The 20,236-nt window shown below is 38.9% G+C and overlaps 1 protein-coding gene across 1 annotated transcript in view; it reads left to right on the top strand.

Annotated features, from left to right (window-relative positions):
- The window catches only part of SIK3 (SIK family kinase 3), a 272,938-nt gene that overhangs the window by 140,739 nt on the left and 111,963 nt on the right, over positions 1–20,236 (top strand). The window contains exons 2-3 of the mRNA XM_023739963.1: positions 8,088–8,204; positions 11,810–11,873. Of these exons, the coding sequence (XP_023595731.1) occupies positions 8,088–8,204; positions 11,810–11,873 (181 nt within the window). The remainder of the gene's footprint in view (positions 1–8,087; positions 8,205–11,809; positions 11,874–20,236) is intronic.

A 20,236-nucleotide genomic window follows, 5' to 3' on the forward strand; every position in this document is an offset into this window, starting at 1 on the left:
TAACAATTCTCTCTGTATTTTCTGTTATACCCACCTTGTTCTGGTACTCCAGTCACTCGTAGGTTATTCCTCTTGATAGAGTCCCACATAATTCTTAGGGTTTCTTCATTTTTTTAAATCCTTTTATCTGATTTTTCCTCAAATAAGTTCGTGTCAAGTGCTTTATCTTCAGTCTCACTGATTCTGACTTCCATTGCCTCAGTTTTGCTCCTATGACTTTTTATTGAGTTGTCTAATTCTGAAATTTTATTGTTAATCTTCTGGTTTTCTGATTGCTGTCTATGGATTCTTGCAGCCGGTTAAATTTGTCATTATGCTCTTCTCTAATCTTTTTAATTTCCTGTATTGCTTGTTCTGAGTTTTGCTTAATTTCCTTCCTAATTTCTTAAAGAGTTCTGTATATTAATCTTTTGTATTTTGCCTCTGGTAATTCTGAGAAATTTTCCTCCTCTGGAAAATTTCTAGATTCTTCATTTTGGGAGCTTGCTGAAGCCATCATGGATCGCCTCTTTATGTGATTTGATATTGACTGTTGCCTCCGAGCTGTCAATAAATGATTATATTTATTTATTTAATGTTTGCTTACTGTGTCATAGCTTCTTCTTTTGTTTTGATATGCCCAGATAGGTTGCTTGTATGAGCTAGTTTGATTATTGGCATCTTTGAAGCTCTAATGTCCTGTCACTCAGTGGTTAGATGTGTTACTAGGTATGTGAGCTCAGGAGTCCGCCCACTCCTACTGTATGGATTCAGCTTAGGTGCCCAGGTTGATAGCCACCAAGTATGTGGTGTAGGCTCTTACTTACAGTCCTAGACAGGCATGTGTGATTGGTGTAGGCACAGGCATCTGGCTGCACCAGGGAGACACACTCTGAGCAAGGCAGGGGGCTGATGGCCACCCCCGAGTGTCCAGGAGGAAGGTGTGTTCCTGTTTCCTAGAGCACATAGGTGGCTGGGTTTTGCAGCTGGACTGTGAGCACGTAATGCTGTTGGCTGTAAGGACTGGGGGGACCCCTGTCACTGGTGGCTAGGTGGTGTGGGTGGAGCCACCAGTCCTCAGGCCCCTGATGTGGGTAGGTGAAGACCCTGCTTAATGGGCTGAGCAGCGTCAAATGTCAAAAACCTGCCACTTCACAGCTGAAACAGTTGAAGTTAGAGTTCCAGTATATAGCCTGCTGTAGTGCGGTAATGGGGGCCTACCCTGTTGAGATGGGCCCACAAAAGTCTGTGCAGGGGGAACGCCACTGAAAGTCCGTGGATCTCTTATGCCTATGCCTAGGCAAACAAGCTGTGCCTACTTTGGGTTCCTGGTTTAGGGGAGCTGGCAGTTTATTTTTCCCTCTGTTAATTTGTTCATTCTCCAAGGCAGGGAGAATGGCTCCAGGCGTGCGATGGAACCTTCTTCTGGCCCAGGAGACTCGGCAATTGCTGAAGCTGGTCCGGGACCCAGTGCAGAGCAGGGAGCGGGGAGGTAAATGGGAGAGAGGTTTTTCCCTGAGAGTGGTGTTTTTGATCCGTGTGGTAAGCTGTATGCAATTACTTATCTGTCTTTGGATCGAGGGCTGCTTCTCACTGGTTCTTCGTGGCTGAGAAGACTCTCAGCATCTGAGTCTCTTCCGGTGCGGAATATGCCTCCCATAGCACGGCTGCTTGTCTGCCTCACTGCTCATCCCTGAGCTGCTCAGGCCTGAAGGGCTCAGGCTCTCGCCCCGTCAGGTCTGGCAATCCTCGCTCCTTCTGAACCGTCTCTCCCTCCCCCTGCCACTCGATCTGGTTCCTCAACTCTGCCTTTGATTTTCAGGTCTCTGAGATTGCCATATATAATTTAATCACTTGTTTTTTCGGGTCTTTGTTGTAAGAGGGTCCACCAGAAGCATCCGACTACTCTGCCATCTTGGCCCCACCGCCCCTCCTAATTCTTGAGGACTTCCACAGTCTGTATCTACTTAGCAACATATTTGATATGGTTTCAGTTACCTGTTTAATTAATATTGCTCCATTAACAAGATCATCCTCTCTGCAGGATAAAAGAATTCTCTGTAGAGCAGAGAAACTTAGAAAATATATGGTCTCTTGGTAAGGTGTTGGAAGCTTCCGTATTTATTTGTTAAAGAATGAATAAATTTTTATATATAAGTGCAAACACGTGATTCATAGATTTTCATCACCAATCTAAAAACCTGTTTGTTGAGAGTTTGTCTTTTATGTACCTGCCTATTTACCTTTTGCATACATTTAGGAGCCCTGGTGGTGCAACGGTTAAACGCTTAGCTGCAAACCGAGTTTGTTGGTTTGAACCCACCCAGTGGCTCTGCAGGAGAAAGACCGGATGATCTGCTTCCGTAAAGATTTCAGCCTAGGAAACCCTGTCGGGTAGTTGTACTCTGTCACATTGGGTTGCTCTGTGTTGGCATCAACTCCATGGCACCTAACAACAACAACATGGACACGTTTAATTTTTCAAGCAACTGATGTGTGCTTTAACCTAAACCTTTATTTTATAGCCTGCAATAATGTGTTGCTGTGAAATTTCACACTCATTTATCTGGTCAGGTATTCTCAAAACAATCACACCTGCTTGCCAACCGCCTGCTGTCAAACTTGGTAATTTCTCTGTTTCATTGCCATTTTTTCTGCTTTTTAAGAAAACCTGTACTTTGCAGTTTGCAGCTAAGGAAGCTGGCTGAGTTTTAGGAAGTTGCCTTTCTCTTTAAGTGGTCCTATCAGCCAGTTGTGCCATTTGCCATGTATTGTTAAGTGTCCTCCTCTCAGGTGTTAGCTACTTAGTAGAGATGGCGGGGGAACCTGACCTGCTGTGAAGGAGCTGACCACTCACTCTCCGGCATAGTCGTCAGGGTCAAGTCTTGCTGTGGTTCCATCCTGTGGTGCAGTGTGACTTCCCTGAATGGAATGCATTTTTTCTAGCTCGTTTCCTTCCATGTTCTTCCCACATCAGCTGGCAGCAGATAGTTCCTTCTGAATGCTGCCCACAAATTGTTAGCTGTTTTGCTTTGTGGCCCCCTGACTCACCCCTTGAGTAAGGAATTAATGTGTTTCAGATTCAGAATTATGTTGCTTAGTGAAGCAAATCTAATCCTTGCCAAAGAATGCTTAAATTTTAAGACTTGAGTTAAAAAAAAAAAACAAAAACCAAAATAAAAACAATAGCAGTACCTGTCATTAATGCATATTGTTTGTTTACCATGTGCCAGGCATTATACTAAGCAGACTGCATGCATTAGTTAATCCTCGACAACTCTTTAATAATTAAAGTTTCTGTTGTTGCTGTCATTTTATAGATAAGGAGGCACAGAAGAATTAAATAACTTGCTCAAGGTTACACATTAAGGGGCAGGTCGACCCTGGCACCTTGACTCCAGAGTCCTTGCTTTTTTTTTTGTCAGCTATATTCAGCCCCTAGGCAAAACTTTGTCTTCATTGTGGTGAAATCTTAAATCTCATTGAGGAGTAGATAGGGAGTTGATGTTTAAATCTTTTAAAACCTTTCTGTATCCACCTACTAAGAGCAGGTTATACAATTTCCCTTGAAAAGATAAGAATATGTTTCAGTATATAGGGGTGGATCTTTGACATACTCCCTTCATGTGAAGTCAGATATACTTGTTACAAAATGTAAAACTACTTTGTACTGTAATCTTTATTAAATTAACCAGTATTTATTAAGTGCAAGATATATAAGGTCTTTAAAAAAATTATTGTGGTGAAAACATACAGAACAAAACACTTGCCATTTCAACAATTGCTACCTATACAGTTCAGTGACATTCATTACATTCTTCGAGTTGTGCAACCATTGTTGCTATCGTTTTCCAAATAATTCCGCCAATATTAACATAAGCTCAGTGTCCCCTCAGCAGAAAACTCCCCCTTTCCCTCTTCCTCCCACTGCTGGTAACCACTAATAATCTTTGATTTCTATGTATTTGCTTATTTCACATAAATGGTATCATACAATATTTGTCCTTTTGTGACTGACTTATTTTGCTTAGTGTGATGTTTTCAAGGTTCATCCATGTTGTGGCATGCAGGCATGCAGGACTTCATTTCTTTTTATTGCTTAGTAGTATCCCACTGTGTGTGTATACCACATTTTGTTTGTCCATTCATCTATTAATGGACATTTTGGTTATTTCCACCTTTCGGCCATTGTGAAAAGTGCTACAGTGAACATTGGCATACAGGTTTCTGTTGGCATTCCTGCCTTCACGTCTTCGGAGTATATACCTAGGATTGGGATTGCTGGGTCACATAGTAGTTCTGTGTTCAACTTTTTGAGGAAACACCGAACTGTTCTCCACAGTGGCTATACCATGTTACATTCCCACCAGCAGTAGATGAGAGTTCCAGTTTCTGACAACCTCACCAACATCTGTTGTTTTTTGGTTGTTTTTATCATTGCCATTTTAATAGGAGTGAGGTGGTATCTCAATGTACTTTTTCCAATGGCTAATAATGTTGAGCAGGTTTCATATGCCTGTGGCCATTTGAATATCCTCTTGGGTGAAATGTCTGTTCAAGTCCTTTGCCCATTTTTTGATTAGATTGTCTTTTTGTTGTTAAGTTGTAGAAGTTTCTTACATATTTTGGATATTAGACCATTATCAGACATATGATTCCTGAAAATTTTCTCCCAATTTGTTATAAGATCTTAATAGCTAATTTTGTTCTCATTAGGTTTGGTTTTTTCTTTACCTTTATGAAGATCTTCAGTATGCAAATGAAATTCTGGTTGAGTCCCCTGTGAATCAGGGAGGCCCCATTGTATGACTCCCCCAATTATAGTGTGACCTAGTACTCTCTTCGGAGTAAAAAAAAGTGCAAAACAATGGCCAATTTCCTTGAAGACCTTTGCCCTCTCTCCCCCATCCCCTTAAATTACTCTGTACATGCCATCAATTTATAGGGCATTGGCAGAGGAAGGCGACTTCAGGCACAAATCTTTGGACAGTTGATGCCCCCATGTTAAGATCAACAAATCCTAGTGGTGCTTCCCAACCTTTGCACATCATGGCACACAGAAAAAAATGATAATTATTTTCCCTGAGGTAAACAAATGAGGCTGCTCGAGCCTGGGGGTGATCCAGTGCCGCCTACGCGTAGTTCAGGGCACACCTGTAACGCATGTCCAGTGCACCGGTTGGGAAGCTCTCCAGTGGGCACATGCCTGCAAGTTTCTAAGCTTGTTATTTACATGAAGGCACTCTGTAAACTACAATGTACCATTCATGTGTCAGATTTTATTGGTAATTATTATTGAGACTCAAGTATTTGTTCTGTAAAGGGACATTGTAAATCATGATTTATTTTGTTTTGGGATCTGTTCTGAGAAAATCAGGAGCTGATGCCAGACCCATGGCCAGAGTTAGGTCCTGTATGTGGTCTGGCACAGTGAGGAGAAGTCGAAATACTAGTGGTCAAGGGTCATGAGATTCAAGACTGCTTATGGGAGAGGAAGCTCCTGGTGAGATTTGTTAATGATTCTCCTGTTTCTCCTCAGAAAATTCTCTAGCTTCTTTGTCTATTCCAATCTTTCCATTCTCAAGTTCTGCCTGTTTTGTGAAGTCCTTCCCGACGTCGTCTTCTCTCCAGGTGAACGTCCTACTGCACCCTTTGTTCTACCTTATGTTGTTGTCGTGAGCTGCTGGGAGTCGACATCCATCTCATGGCGACTCCATGCGTGATGGGACAAAATGCTTCCTGGTCCTGTGCCATCCCCATGATCGGCTGGGGATTGGGCCATTGTGATCTCTAGGGTTTTCATTGGCTGGTTTTTTTTTTTTTTTGGAAGAAAATTGCTGGGTCTTTTTCCTAGGCAGTTTTAGAGTCTGGAATCTCTGTTGAAACCTGTTCAGCATCATAGCAGCGCACAAGCCTCAACTGACCGATGAGTGGTGGCTGCACATGAGTGCATTGGCTGGATCTTCCACATGGAAGGCAAGAATTTTATCACTGAACTGCCAATGCCCGCTTACACCTCATACCACTGCGCCACCAGGGCCCCACATACCTTATACGTGGCTCTATTGTACTTCTAACTCTGTATTATGTTATCTGTTCCATGCATCTCCTTCCTCTACTAGATTGTGAACTCCTTGAGGATAAGGCCGTATTTAATTCTTGTAGCTCGAGCTACTACATCCAGTTTATTTCATCACATTCCATCATTTAAAAAAAAACAAAAACAAAAACAAAACAAAACCCACTGCCAATGAGTAGATTCTGACTCATAGTGACCCTATAGGACAAGGTAGAACTGCCCCCATAGGGTTTCCAAGTCTGCTTTACAGGAGCAGACTACCACATCTTTCTCATGCAGAGCGGCTGGTGGGTTCAAACTGTAGACCTTTCCATTAGCAGCCGAGCACTTAACCAGTGTTTTTTTTGATCAAGTGGAGATTTGTCTCCCTTTGCACTTCTCCCATTAGTCCTCATTCTAACCTCTGAAACAACTCCAAACAAAGTTACTTTTATGCTAGTCTTTTATACACTTGAATAGCCTATCACGTATAGTTCCATATAGTCTTTATTTCTCTGGGTGAAACATTTTTAGTGTTGACATTTTGCTTCCCTGGTTTTCCCTTTTCTCAGTAAGTTTAAGTTTTCCTGTCTTCTCCAGTGTATAACAACAACAGCAACTCATTGCTGTTGAGTCAGTGCTGACTCATAGCAAGCCTTAGGACTGAGTAGAACTGCCCCGTAGAGTTTCCAAGGAGCGCCTGGTGGATTCGAACTGCCGACCTTTCAGTTAGCAGCCGTAGCTCTTAAGCACTACACCACCAGAGTCTCTAGTGTATAGAATCATAGAATTTTAGGAATTGGAAGGGATTAGAGTTTACCTGGGAGGAGTGCTGGTGGCACAGTGGTTAAGTGTTCGGCTGCTAACCAAAAGATCAGCAGTTCGAACCCATCAGCCACTCTGTGGGAGAAAGATGTGGCAGTCTGCTTCTGTAAAGATTTACAGTCTTGGAAACCCTATGGGGCAGTTCTGCTCTGTCTTATAGGGTCACTATGAGTCAGAATTGACTCAGCGGTAATGGGTTTGGTTTGGTTTAGAATTTGCCTAGTTCAGGCCCTTCAATAGCATTCCTTCATCCGACTATGTTTATTGCATACTGATTGAGTAATTGAAACTGAATAAAGAGATATTTTGGGGTCACACAAATGTTTTCTGTATTTCACTGAGAAAAATGAGTAAGTTTAGATATGGTACATTAAATAAAAAGTTCTTTGTCTTTCATTCTGTTTTTAAATATATGTGCTGTTGGATATCTAATAGAACTGGGTTGGGCAAAATAGAAAAATATGTTTTATGCTGAAGCAGCATATGTACAGTACAGAAAGATCTTCAGATTTTTATAGCACTATTGTTAAGAAATTGGCTCTAGAGAATCAGGTTACCTGGGTTTCAGTCCTGGATCTGCCACATACTAGCTGTAAATTACTTAATCTTGGGTAAATTACTCAATCTTTCTGTGTTTCTTTATTCATAAAACAGTTAGTAGTAATATGGGGTTGTTGTGAAGTTTAAATGAATCAGTACTTGCAAAACACTAAGAACTATGCCTGGTAGATAGTAAACATACAGTATATGGTAACTGCCACCACTACCACCATCACTACTGTTAGTATGTAAGCACTTGGTGAGATGTGGAAAGCCCTGTGACATTCTCTGGTAGCACCTTATTAAAACATTCTGTACTTATAAGCTTCTTGTCTTAATGAGAGGCCCTGTATACCACTCTCCACACTGAAGCGTGATTTGACCCAGACTGTAACCACATCTATGGAGTAATAAAGTATTTTGTCATGAGGTTTTACTATGTGAGCAACTTAAGAAATGGCAGAAGACCCATAAGCTTTTGGAGTCTGTTCCTTTGAGACCAACTTGCTAAGAATCCATTTCCTATCTTTTTAGAAGAGTACATTCACTTTCCTCACTGACATTCTGTAAACAAAATACTGGCAGCTTGTATTTTGTGGAATATAATGTTTTAAAATGGATTTAATTTCCTTAGTAAACTGCTTTTAATAATGCGTCAGAGTAAATTTTCTTCCTCTGTTTTCAGGTTGCTATCAAGATCATAGACAAGACCCAGCTGGATGAAGAAAATCTAAAGAAAATTTTCCGGGAAGTTCAAATTATGAAAATGCTTTGCCACCCCCATATCATCAGGCTCTACCAGGTATGATCACTACAAAGAACTCAGAACCGTCAGTTGTATCTATGGCTACCTTTGAAGAAAGGTGGTGGATAAACATCTGTGACTTTTTTTAATCAATATGTTCAGCCTACGGTTTTTCCCACCCCTCTGTTCCCCAAGTCAGTTATTAATATTCTTATGTTTTCCCTGGTTACTTATTAGTAAGATCTGCCTTACCCAGATAACCCCCCCAAAAAACCAAACCCATTGCCGTCGAGTCGATTCCGACTCATAGCGACCCTGTAGGCCTTGTTAATTTGTTCTTTAAAACTTGGACTTCATTCTTAGTGAGAATTACACCAAGAAATTATTCAGAAGATGATGAGAACTTTATTTAGGTCAGAATCCTAAAACAGGATGGGAAACCCAAAAGGATCAGATAGTTTTGAGAGGTGAAAGCTAGAGATAAATATAACATTATTTAAATACCAATTTCTGTGATCATGCAATGAACTGTGAAGACAAATCATATGTTAAGTATGACTTTTTGCATCGATCAAAGCCTACCTCTTTTCTAATTCTGGTCCTGGACTTAGTTTTCCAAGGTCCACGCCCATTGTTGTCGAGTTGATTCCGACTCATAACGACACTATAGAGTAGAACTGCCCCCACAGGATTTCCAGGGAGCAGCTGGAGGATTTGAACTGCTGACCTTTTGGTTAGCACCCTGAGCTCTTAACCACTGTGCCACCAGGGCTCCAGTTCTCCAAGGTAGCATTTGATTATTTTGATAATCGAGGGGCTGATTACATGTAGTGGGAGAGACTCCTATTCTAGTTTTCTTACCTTCCCAAGAAATACCCATATTTCACACCATCATCACAATGATCCTCTAGCCTTAATGCAAAAGCAGCAAATCTGACTGCTGGGATTTCAAGCCAGATAGGAGGAGAGGACCTGGCCTTAGCAGGCTGGTGCAAGAGATATTTTGAGAGAGGTAGAGCTTTGGGGTGCTTCTCAAATTGCAGTGTGTTGGCATCCACAGGCTCTGCCTCTGGACAGGGCCAGCCTTGCTCACTGCTTCTACCAGAGCAGCCCTCGCCTAGTTCTGAAGGAAGTAGCCACCCACTCGGTACATATGCTGCGTCTGCAGTAAATGACTACTGGCCCAGGCATGGCATCATGTGTAAGAGTAGACAAAGCACACCTAAGGCACAGCGGGCAAGCTCTCATCATCTTCATTTTATGGAAAGAAAGGATGTCATGATGCTAGTACACTTGGTTAAGGTGGTTACAGCTTGAGAGCCCTTCTCTGGAATCAGGTGCTCATATAAATGAAATTAATTAGGTCAGCAGGAACAGACCTGTTGAAATGCATCAGACTTAATTGTGTTGAGCCACACCTCCATTCTGCCCCAAAAGCAATCCTGTGAAAGCTTCCTGCTGTTGCCTGAAGACCTGTAGCTGCAACTCGAAGGTGTCTAATCTTGGCTTCCTTCCCATCCTGATCAACTGAGTAAACTACTTGGCCTCACCTTTAAAAAAAAAATCATCTTTAAATAAGTGTAGGGTTTAGGCTGACCTTTCTCAAAAGATTAACTTGTTAGGTAGAAACCTTATAACTGAATTCAGCAGTTTACCTATCTTACCTGAGATTTCATTGGCCTGTAAGAATTTCCATACTACCAGCTCTGGCTTTGAACAATGCTCTCTTTTAAGCTTTAGTTTTGCTTCCTGAAAGTTGGTATTGTTAATGGGAGATTCTGAACTGCCAAGGTGAAGGGCTGTTAGATTGTCTTCGTATAGTATCGAGGTAATTTTCAGGTCATTTGCTGAACTCAGGTTTATAGAGTGAACCAGTATAGGTAATTGTGTAGGAAAAAAACATTTTCTGTCCTCTTGAAAAGTTTAATAATGAAAGAACATTTGTAGTCAATAAAAGGTCTGGGGGTACAAAGAGATATACAATATGATGTTTATTTTTTAATTTAATTTTCTGTAAACACTCACATATATTTAGAGCACTTTTTGTGGTACAGATCAGTAGATAGAGAGAGCTCAGAAACAATACATGTAACAAACAAAAGGCTAATATCACCAGCATGCAGAGAGCTTAAAAAAAAACAGAACAAAACATATTTATTGGATTGGAAAATTAAATTAGGGTGCGCTTATACAAGGGAGTACTATGAAACCATTAAAAAGAAGAGATAGGTCTATTATAATACCTAATACTATCATATAGTATTTATGTGTAAAGATATCTGAGAGTAACTGAGAAGCAAATAAATGTAACTGTAAAGTATAGTGAATATCTAGGAATGCAGTATGGTAACCACAAGCCACATGTGGCCATTGATTGAACTTGAAACGTGACTAAGTATTGAAGAATTGAATTTTTAAGTTCAATTTAAAAAACGAAGCAGTGTACATTTTTTTAATTTGGTAAAATGATGTTTTGGATATATTGGAGTAAATTAAATAGATTATTAGAACTAATTTCATTTTTCCTTTTTTTACTTTTTTAATGTGGCTCCTAGAAAATTTAAAATTACATAAGCAGTTCACATTATGTTTCTACTGGACAACATTGCTCCAGAAAGATACACAGTAAGTTATTAACAGTGTTTCCACTGGGGAGTCTGATGGAGGGTGTTAGAAAGAGGGAAACCTCTAACCTTTTCTTTACTTACCTGCACTCAGGTATTTAAAATTTTATAATGAGCATATGTTACTTTTAAAAAATGTTTAAGGAAAAAGAGTGAAAATAGAAGAAAGGACTGATAACATACTACAACTTTAAAAAAAAAAAAGTAACATAGGGGCCAAAAAACCAGGGACCATACTATAACTAATTTAAAAAAAAAAAGTAAAATAGGGACCAAGCCAAAATAAAAATGAGTCATTTATATTTTGGATATTTGAAATTATTGTTCTCAGTTTTGAATAAATGAGCAGTAGATAGGAAAATTGTCATTTCCACTGGGGAAAAAAAAATGCCTTATGTGATTTCTGTTCATTTCTTAAGTGATTTCCATTATTTTCCCTATGGATTTTTTGTTTTGTTTGAGTTTTTTGGGGGGAACATTTTTGAGCTTCAGGTAATGTGAACTTTTAAAATTTTGGTTCTGAGCCACTTCTTTGCGTCTCAGTATTATGGAGCTTAAGAGATTGCGGAGACTTCATGGAACAACAAAATGACTCTCTCGCTCAAATAGCAAATACTTCCTACTTTTAAAAATTTGGACGAATACCTGTTACCCCCTTTCTTCTTAATAACATTTATATCTATTCCCCTCAAAAATGTTTCAAATCTCCTTTAAGCAATATAAGGAGCCTTGGAGGTACAGTGGTTAAGTTCTCGGCTGCTAACCAAAACATTGGCGGTTCGAACCCACCAGCTGCTCAGCAGGAGAAAGATGTGGCAGTCTGCTTTCATAAAGATTTACAGCCTTGGAAATCCTACGGGCCGGTTCTACTCTGTACTGTAGGTTCACTATGAGTCGGAATGGACTGGACAGCAATGGCTTTAATCAATATTGGTTATTAATATTGGAAGTGACAAAAGAGGAGTCATTAGTTTCTCTTCCTGTGATATCTGCCTGTCATTTATGTCACTATCTGTCACTTTTCTGCCTTTGCACCAGGTTATGGAGACAGAACGGATGATTTATCTAGTGACAGAATATGCTAGTGGAGGGGAAATATTTGGTAAGTACATTTATTGAATTCTTTAAACAGCTATTGCACACACCATGGTGAAGTTAAAATAAAAAAGCTATTCAATGCCTTTGTCACTGGAGCAGCTGTCACTTGATGCTGTCCCTCAAGGCTGTCATTTTTATCAGCAAAGTAATTTTATTTATTTATTTTTTGATTCACTAAGAAGGGTCTCTTCACCATCTTTATGTTCCCTTAGTAAAGGCGTTTCATTTATTTCTATCAGGTGTTGAAAGTTGGGATTAATGACCTCCAAAAACAAACATCCCTTATGAACATACTATTGGGGGTCCTTCCTATTGCCAGATTCTAATTGAGGCTGCCAAGTGTAACAGCACTCTCACAAACGTGTAGACCTCTGTAGTGTGAGAAAGTGCTACTTGGAGCAAAAAATCTCACCTTGATGCCTTCTTTAAACCTTGTTTAAATATAACATGGAACTGTATTTCTGACCATGTGTTCACAGTTCCCCTTGATGATTCTTATAATTTTGGAGGTTTTGACTTCAGTAGCTATTCTTTTCTCTCACATGTAGCTTTAGCATGACATCAGAAATAAGCAGGAGAATTTGTTACCAGGAAATCTGACTTTTGAGGTGGTAAAAACTGGCAGTCTTTTTGTGGGGGGCAACTAACTACAGAGAAAGTTTTCTTATATTACTTAGGTTTATCTGGTTTCTTTATTTTTTGGGGTTTTGTTTTGGTTTACATCTGGATGATAAGAATTTAAAAATTTTTTATTTTATAAAACTGAGTACTTTATTAATCACTTTTAAAGTAGAATCTTCTTGTAAATGATTGGTGAGTTGTGACTGCATGGATTTTTTGTTGTATTAAACTTTCCCCAGCAATCTTATGTTTTTTGTGTCTAAGCTAATGGTGGTGGCATGAAATTTATAATCAGAATATAGTGTTGAAGAGGATTCTGTTTTAAAGAAATGGAACCATTGAAAGGTTTGGAGACTAGCATTGTTTTCAAGAAGATATAGTAGGCTTTTAGTATGTATGATATTTATATACTAATTGCATGACCTGGAGATGCTGCCTCTATTAAGACACCATTTTCCCATCTGTGAGTTTTAGTGGAAGAGACAGTTTTATAAAAATAAACATATTACTTTTAGCAAAACAAAAACAAACCCAAGAAACCTAAACAAACCAGTTTCCATCGAGTTGATTCTGACTCATGGTGACCCCGTATGTTGCAGAATTGCACTCTATTAAGACTGAAGAAACCCCAAGGGTATGGCCCCCGGACACCCTTTTAACTCAGTACTGAAGTCACTCCTGAGGTTCACACTTCAGCCAAAGATTAGACTGGCTCATAAAACAAAATGAGACTAAATGGGCATACCAGCCCAGGGGCAAAGACGAGAAGGCAGCAGGGGACAGGAAAGCTGATAATGGGGAACCCAAGGTCGAGAAGGGGACAGTGTCGACATGTTGTGGGGTTGGCAACCAATGTCACAAAACAATATGTTTTAATTGCTTAATGAGAAACTAATTTGCTCTGTTAACCTTCATTTACAGTACAATTTAAAAAAAAAAAATTGCACTCCATAGGGTTTTCAAGGCTGTGACCTTTCAGAAGCAGATCATCAGGTCTTTCTTCCCAGGTGCCTCTGGGTGGGTTGGAACCTCCAACCTTTCGATTAGTAGTCGAGTGCTTAACTTTTGTGCCACCTTTGAGCATATAAATGGAAATTGTAAAACTATGTATAAGTGAGATCAGTAATATAGATGTCAATGTGCTTAACTTTTGGAGGAGATCAGGAAAGTCTTCCTGGAGGGTGTGCATATATGGAAATGATAAGCATGGTGGAGAATGTTTGGAGAGAGAGAAATAGCAGTCATGTTACTGGGGGAGTGCCAGGCAGATGTTATGATGGAACTGCCTTAATTCAGATCACAAATTCACACAAAAGCAAATGCACAACTTTCTTATCTAGACATCTTTTTATAAGTTTTGTTCTGTAAAAAAGCAAAACGTCTCCTAAATGCTTGAGGTACGTGTTGCCTATTTTATCTCTAATGAGGGCATTGATTGGGAGAAAAGTGACTGTGTCATCTTAGTGTTCATAATTATTAAAGAAGCTAACATGAGGCAGATCAGATCTCTCCTGCTCTTTAGTAAAGAAAATTTTAAAAAAGTACAGAAAAGATAATAATCCTCTGATCATGCACTCTGTGGGAATATAGCCCAAGGGATGAGGAGGTGTATAGAATAGTACTTCTGGTAGTATTATTATAAAACATCTTGATGAGGATGAGTATCATGTATTACTAAAGAAATCATCATGATTGCACAGGGTAATGAGTATTTCATAAACCCTGATTTTCCAAGAGCATCTGTATAAAAGATGAAAGGAGGGTCTTAATTAAGAATATGGGCTTTAGAGGCAGTTAAACCTGGGTTTAAATCAGATATCTGCCACCCATTTGCAAACTTACTTGGAACAAGTTACAAAATGATTCCGGGCCTCAGTTTCATGCTCTGTAAAAGTAAGATCTATACTATCCCCCTCCCAGTTGTGAAGATTAAATGAGATAATATATATAGACCCCTAGCACAGTGCTTCCTTTCACCTTCATATAAAGAATGAATGGGAAATTGACTTCCAGCAAAACAGTGAAAGTAGCTCTGTTGACCCACTACCCGGTGAAACTGCTGAAAACTGTAAAAAACAAAACAAATTCCGACCATTTACAACCTCTGGAAATGGCCCAGTGGGTGAATTGCAAATGAAGAAACATGTATTCAAGAACACCTATGAAAATGAGTAAGAAAGGCAAGAGTCCATAGTATTTGAACCAGAACAGCTCCATTCTTCTTCCCTTCCAGCTTAGTGAAGCGGAGACTCCACTTCAGACTCCTGAACTCAAGAACACAGATGGAGGGCTTTCTTCCCGGGAGGAGCAGGGATCAGTGTTTCTCGTCTTGCCCCAACCCCCACTAGTGGAACAAAGGTTCTACCTTGGGCTTGGTACATTGAGGATACTGGAGCCCTGATACTCTTGCCACAGCTCTTGAGGTAGTGATTCTGTTCCAGGAGAAACAAGCTGAGAGGACCCAGGTTGCTCCTTCTTCCTCAGTGCTCAGCTCCTAGAATGGGGTTGTCACACATAGGTAAGCTTGCCATTGCCCACACCCCAACTCCAGAGCCCTGGCTCAGAGATTTTGCCTGGTGGAGAAACAGGCCATCAAACAGCTAGCACCTGATCTCTTCTCAAAGAAACTGACTTCATTTGCAAAGGAGAGTGCAGATTTCAAGCCCAAGGCCACTTTCAGGAACAGTGGAAGTTGAGCTGAAAGGCAATTAAGAGAATATTCAAGGTATAGGCTAAACTGTAGGCTGTTCAGTTTGCAGGAGAGAAGCAGACAATAAGACAGCTGGGAAGAGTCCTCCTCACCTCAGAAGAAAAATCAAGCACTGACCTTATAAAGTATTCCTTCAAAGCAGCCAGAAATTGATTGGATTAGTTTGCAGAACAATTTATGCCCCAAGGCATTGTTGAAAACAGTAGAGCAATCAACAGGCAATTAGTGGAGTTTAACAGCTGGATATGTTCAGGGACAGGAAGAGTGTCCTGCCAAAATCACTGTCATTCCAGGGTGACTGTGGGCATACCCAAAGCTGTGCCTTCCCGAGGAAGAACATCAGAGGCTGAACACTGTTGGGGCTGGGGTAAAGGAGGGATTGACTGCACTAAGATAATCCAGCTAGTCACTAAACAAACAAGAGGGGCGCCGTTACCCAGAGTTGCTACAGTATATTACCTAAAATGTCAGATTTCAAACAAAAGAATTATAGAGTGGGCAGAGAAACAGGAAAGCATGGCCCATACACTTGGAAAAAAAGCAGACAACAGAAACTGCCTATGAGAGAGATCCAGTGTTGAATTTATCAGAAAAGGACTTTAAAGTAGCCATTATAATAAACATGTTCACAGAACTAAAGGAAACCATGATTAAGAAATAAAGGTATAATGACAGTGTTGTATCAAATAGAAAATATCAGTAAAGAGAAAGAAGTTATGAAGAATAACAAAATGGAAATTATGGAGTTGAAAAATACAATAACTTGAAATAAAAAATTCACTAGAGGGGCTCAACAATAGATTTGAACTGGCAAAAGAGGCAATAAGCAGACGTGAAAATAAATTGATAGAGAATATGCAATCCAAAGAACAGAGTTAAAAGAGTGAAGAGAAATGAAGAGTGCTTCAGAAAGATGTGGGATACCATGTAGCATACCAGCATATATGTAATGGGAGTAATAGAGGGTGTTAGAAACTGAGAACTTCTGGTAAAGGCATCTGTTTGAGCCCAGGCTTACCCCTTCTCAGAAACTTGTGATAAAGCCTTAACCCTTCCCAGAAACTCTGATATTTAACCTTTCCTGGAAACTAAAAACTCATAATAAAGACAGTTCTGGGTAAAGTTATGCTAAGAATTTTAAAATAGCAAAGTTAGAAAGTACCCAATTTTAAAGAATTAGATAAGCCACAACTAGCCTATAGAATGCACACAGACTTAATATACCAATCCAAACCAAAGTCCTGCTTTTAGATAGCCCACCTTCTGCTGATTAAGTGAATGCCAGCCAGTCATTTTAAATTACCCTTTTGGGGAATCCCGTTTGTACTATATATAAACTCATCTAAATTGTGCTATGAGGAGTTTCTGTCTTTGGAAAGGAGACTCCCTGTTTGCAAACAGTTTTCTCATTCAATAAACTCTTTTAACACTAATTGACTCATTAGTTAGATTTTTCTTTTGACAAAGAAAAGACAGAGATACTCAAAGAAATAATGGCTAAAAACTTCCTAAGTTTATTAAAAAAAAATAATAGTTTGCACATCCAAGAAGCTCAACCAAATCCATGTAAGATAAGCACCCAGAGATCGACAAACATACATCATAGTAAAAATACTGGAAGTCAAAGACAAGGAGAAAATCTTGAAAGCAGCAAGAGAAAAGAAGATTCCTTACTTACAAGGGGACCCCAGTAAAATTAACAGCTCACTTCTTAGCAGAAACAATGGAGGCTAAAAGGTGGTGGAATAACATTTTCAAAGTTTAAAAAAAAAAACAAAAAAAAACTTGTCAAGCAAAAATTCCATATCCAGCAAAGCTATCTTTCATAAATGAAGGTGAAATAAAGACTTTTCCAGATAAGCAAAAATGCAGAGGATGTGTTGCTAGGAGACCCATCTTACAAGAAATACTAAAGGAGGTTCTTCAGGCTGAAAACAAGTGGCTCCATACGGTAATTCTGGTCACATGAAAAAGCAAAGAGCATCAATAAAGGTAGTTATGTAATTGTAAAGACAATTGAAATGCGTATTTTTCTTAACTGATTTAAAAAACAGTTCTATAAAATAATATGTATATAATGCATTGTTGAGCCTATAACATATAGAAATATATGTGTAGTATATTTGCCAGTAATAGCACAAAGGCGGTAGGAGGGAGCAAAGCTGTATTGGACTAAGGAAAGGACTACAGATGGTAAAGTAATAATTATAACAATGTATTGCCAGGTTTGTAATAATAGGGGTAATATATATATATAACAACAATCCACAAAAAGGAAGAAAGGAAAATAGAGCTATTTAAGAATAGTATTTCTGTATATCATAAAATTAAGCTAGTATATATTGGAAGCTGATCTCAAAAAGATGTATACCGTAAACTCTAGAGCAACCATTATAAAATTTTTTTTAAAATAGTGAAAAAAAGCATTAAATAAATTTAAATGCTGCACTAGAAAATATTCACTTAATGCAAAAAAAAGTAAAGGAGGACTAGAGCAACAAAAGTATATGAGACATATAGAGAACAAAAGATAAAGTGAAATTAAATCTAAATAATTGGTAAAACATCCCATGTTCATGAATTAGAATGCTTAACATTGTTGAGATGACAGTACTACCCAAACGATCTACAGATGCAGTGTAATCCCCATCAGAATTCCAGCTGATTTCTTTGTAGAAATTGACGAGGTTATCCTAAAATTTATATGGAATTTCAAGGGACCCAAAATAGCCAAAACAATCTTGAAAAAGAACAAAGTAAGGAGACTCATACTTTCCAATTTCAAAACTTAACAACAAAGCAATGGTAATCAAAGACAGTGTGGTACTGGCATAAGCATAGACATATAGATCAGTGAATAGAGTTGAGAATCTAGAAATAAACCCACACATCTCTGGTCAACTGATTCTGACAAAGATTCTAGGACTCATCCAATGAGGGTAGAATAGTCTTTTCAACAAACAGTGCTGGGACAACTAGATAATGTCATGCAAAAGAATGAAGTTGGACCCTTACCTCACATCATTTACAAAAATTAACTCAAAATGGATCAAAGACCTAAATGTAAGAGGTAAAACTATAAAACTGTTAGAAGAAAACATAGAAGTAAATCTTCATGACTTTGGATTTGGCAAAGGATTCTTTGCAATGACACTAAAAGCATGAGCAACAAAAGAAATAGATAAACTAGACTTCATAAAAATTATGAATTTTTGTGTGTCAAAGGACACCATCAAGAAAGTGAAAAGACAACCCACAGAATGGAAGAAAATATTTGCAAATCATGTATCTGGTAAGAGACTTGTATCTCGAATACATACAGATCTCTTACTCAGTAACAAAAAGACAAATTACCCAATTGAAAAATGGATAAGGGGTCTGAAAGACATTTCCCCCAAAGAAAATATACAGATGGACAATAAGCACATGAAAAGATGTTTGACATCATTAGTTATCAGGGGAATGCAAATCAAAAACACAGGGAGATACCACTTCATACCAGCTACGATGGCTAGAATCAAAAAGTAAGATAACAATTGTTGGCGTGGATATGGAGAAATGACAACCCTCATACACTACTGGTGGGAATGTAAAATGATGCAGCTGTTTTGGAAAAAAGTCTTGCAGTTCCTCAAACAATTAATCATAGAGTTACCACATGACCGAGCAATTTTCCTCCTAGGTATATACCCAAGAGAAATAAAAACAAATGTCCACACAAAACCTTGTACAGGAATGTTTATAGCAGCATCATTCAAATAGCCAAAAGGTAGAAACCACCCAAATGTCTATCAACTGATGAATGAGTAAACAGTATATGGTATATTCATACAATGAAGATTATTCAGCCATAACAAGGAAAGAAGTACTGATACATGCTGCAACATATATGAACCATAAAAATAGTATGCTAAGTAAAAGAAGCTAGTCACAAAAGACCATTTATTATGTGATTCCATTCATCTGAAATGTCTAGCACACAGAAATCTATAGAGACAATAGATTAGTGATTGCTTAGGACAAGGGGAAAGGGAAAGGGGCAAAGTGAGATGATGGTAGGGGGTTTCTGTTTGAAATGATGAAAATGTTTTAAAATTTACTGTGGTGATGGTTGTACATATCTGTGACTATACTAAAAACCAGTGAAACGTGCACTTTAAATAGGTGAATTGTATGTTATATGAATTATATCTCAATAAAGCTGTTAAAAAAAAATGAATGAATGGACTTGTATGAATAATATCAGCAATGCAAAGAGTAGGAATGACTGAAGACTTATGAAAAAATCCTAGGAAAAAGCAAGAACAGCTGGAAAAGAGTGGGGCTTTCTGCTTTAAGTGAATGGTGCAAAACCAGCAGATTATGGTGAGAGAAAAGACCCATCTACATTTTGGAAAACAATCTTCAAACTAGAAAGAGTAGAGCAAGCATGATTAATATATAATTAAAATCCCAAGATAGCTAGCAAGTAGTAATAGAGGACTTACTTGCTTTCCCCCCATCTTCTCCCTTATTTTCCCTCTTCCTTCCATTCCCTTCTCTTTTCTTTCCCCTCCTCTTTCTTCCTGGTTGGAGGAATCAGCATAGGTGGTCCTCAGGACAGTCAGGAGGGTATGGGGAGCTACAGGGAGGAGCATCAGGCCCAAAGATACAGGATGAAGGTTGCTAGGGGATTAGAAGGGGGAGGCAAGATGTAGCCAGGCACTGAGTGGGGGAGGTGGAGGCACATAACTAGTACTGAAGGACATAGGATGATGAAGGGGGAGTCACAGGGCATGGAATTTGCAGACAGAGGAGATGGCAAGTGTGGTTTGGGATTGTTTACACTGAGGAAATAAATAAATTGATTGAGCAATTAAACATATTCAGCAGGTAAATATACTGAGGCTAATGACAGCCAAGTTTCTTATTGTTGGAGAAAGTATTTATAAACATGAAAAGGATGAAGGATAGGAAGAATCTCAAGGTATTGAATTGGAATTGGGCTTATCGGTGTGAACTCATTATAAGTAAGATGTAGTTATAAATATATGTAG

The sequence above is a fragment of the Trichechus manatus genome, unplaced genomic scaffold, assembly GCF_000243295.1.
Source record: "Trichechus manatus latirostris isolate Lorelei unplaced genomic scaffold, TriManLat1.0 scaffold00143, whole genome shotgun sequence".
NCBI lineage: Eukaryota > Metazoa > Chordata > Mammalia > Sirenia > Trichechidae > Trichechus > Trichechus manatus.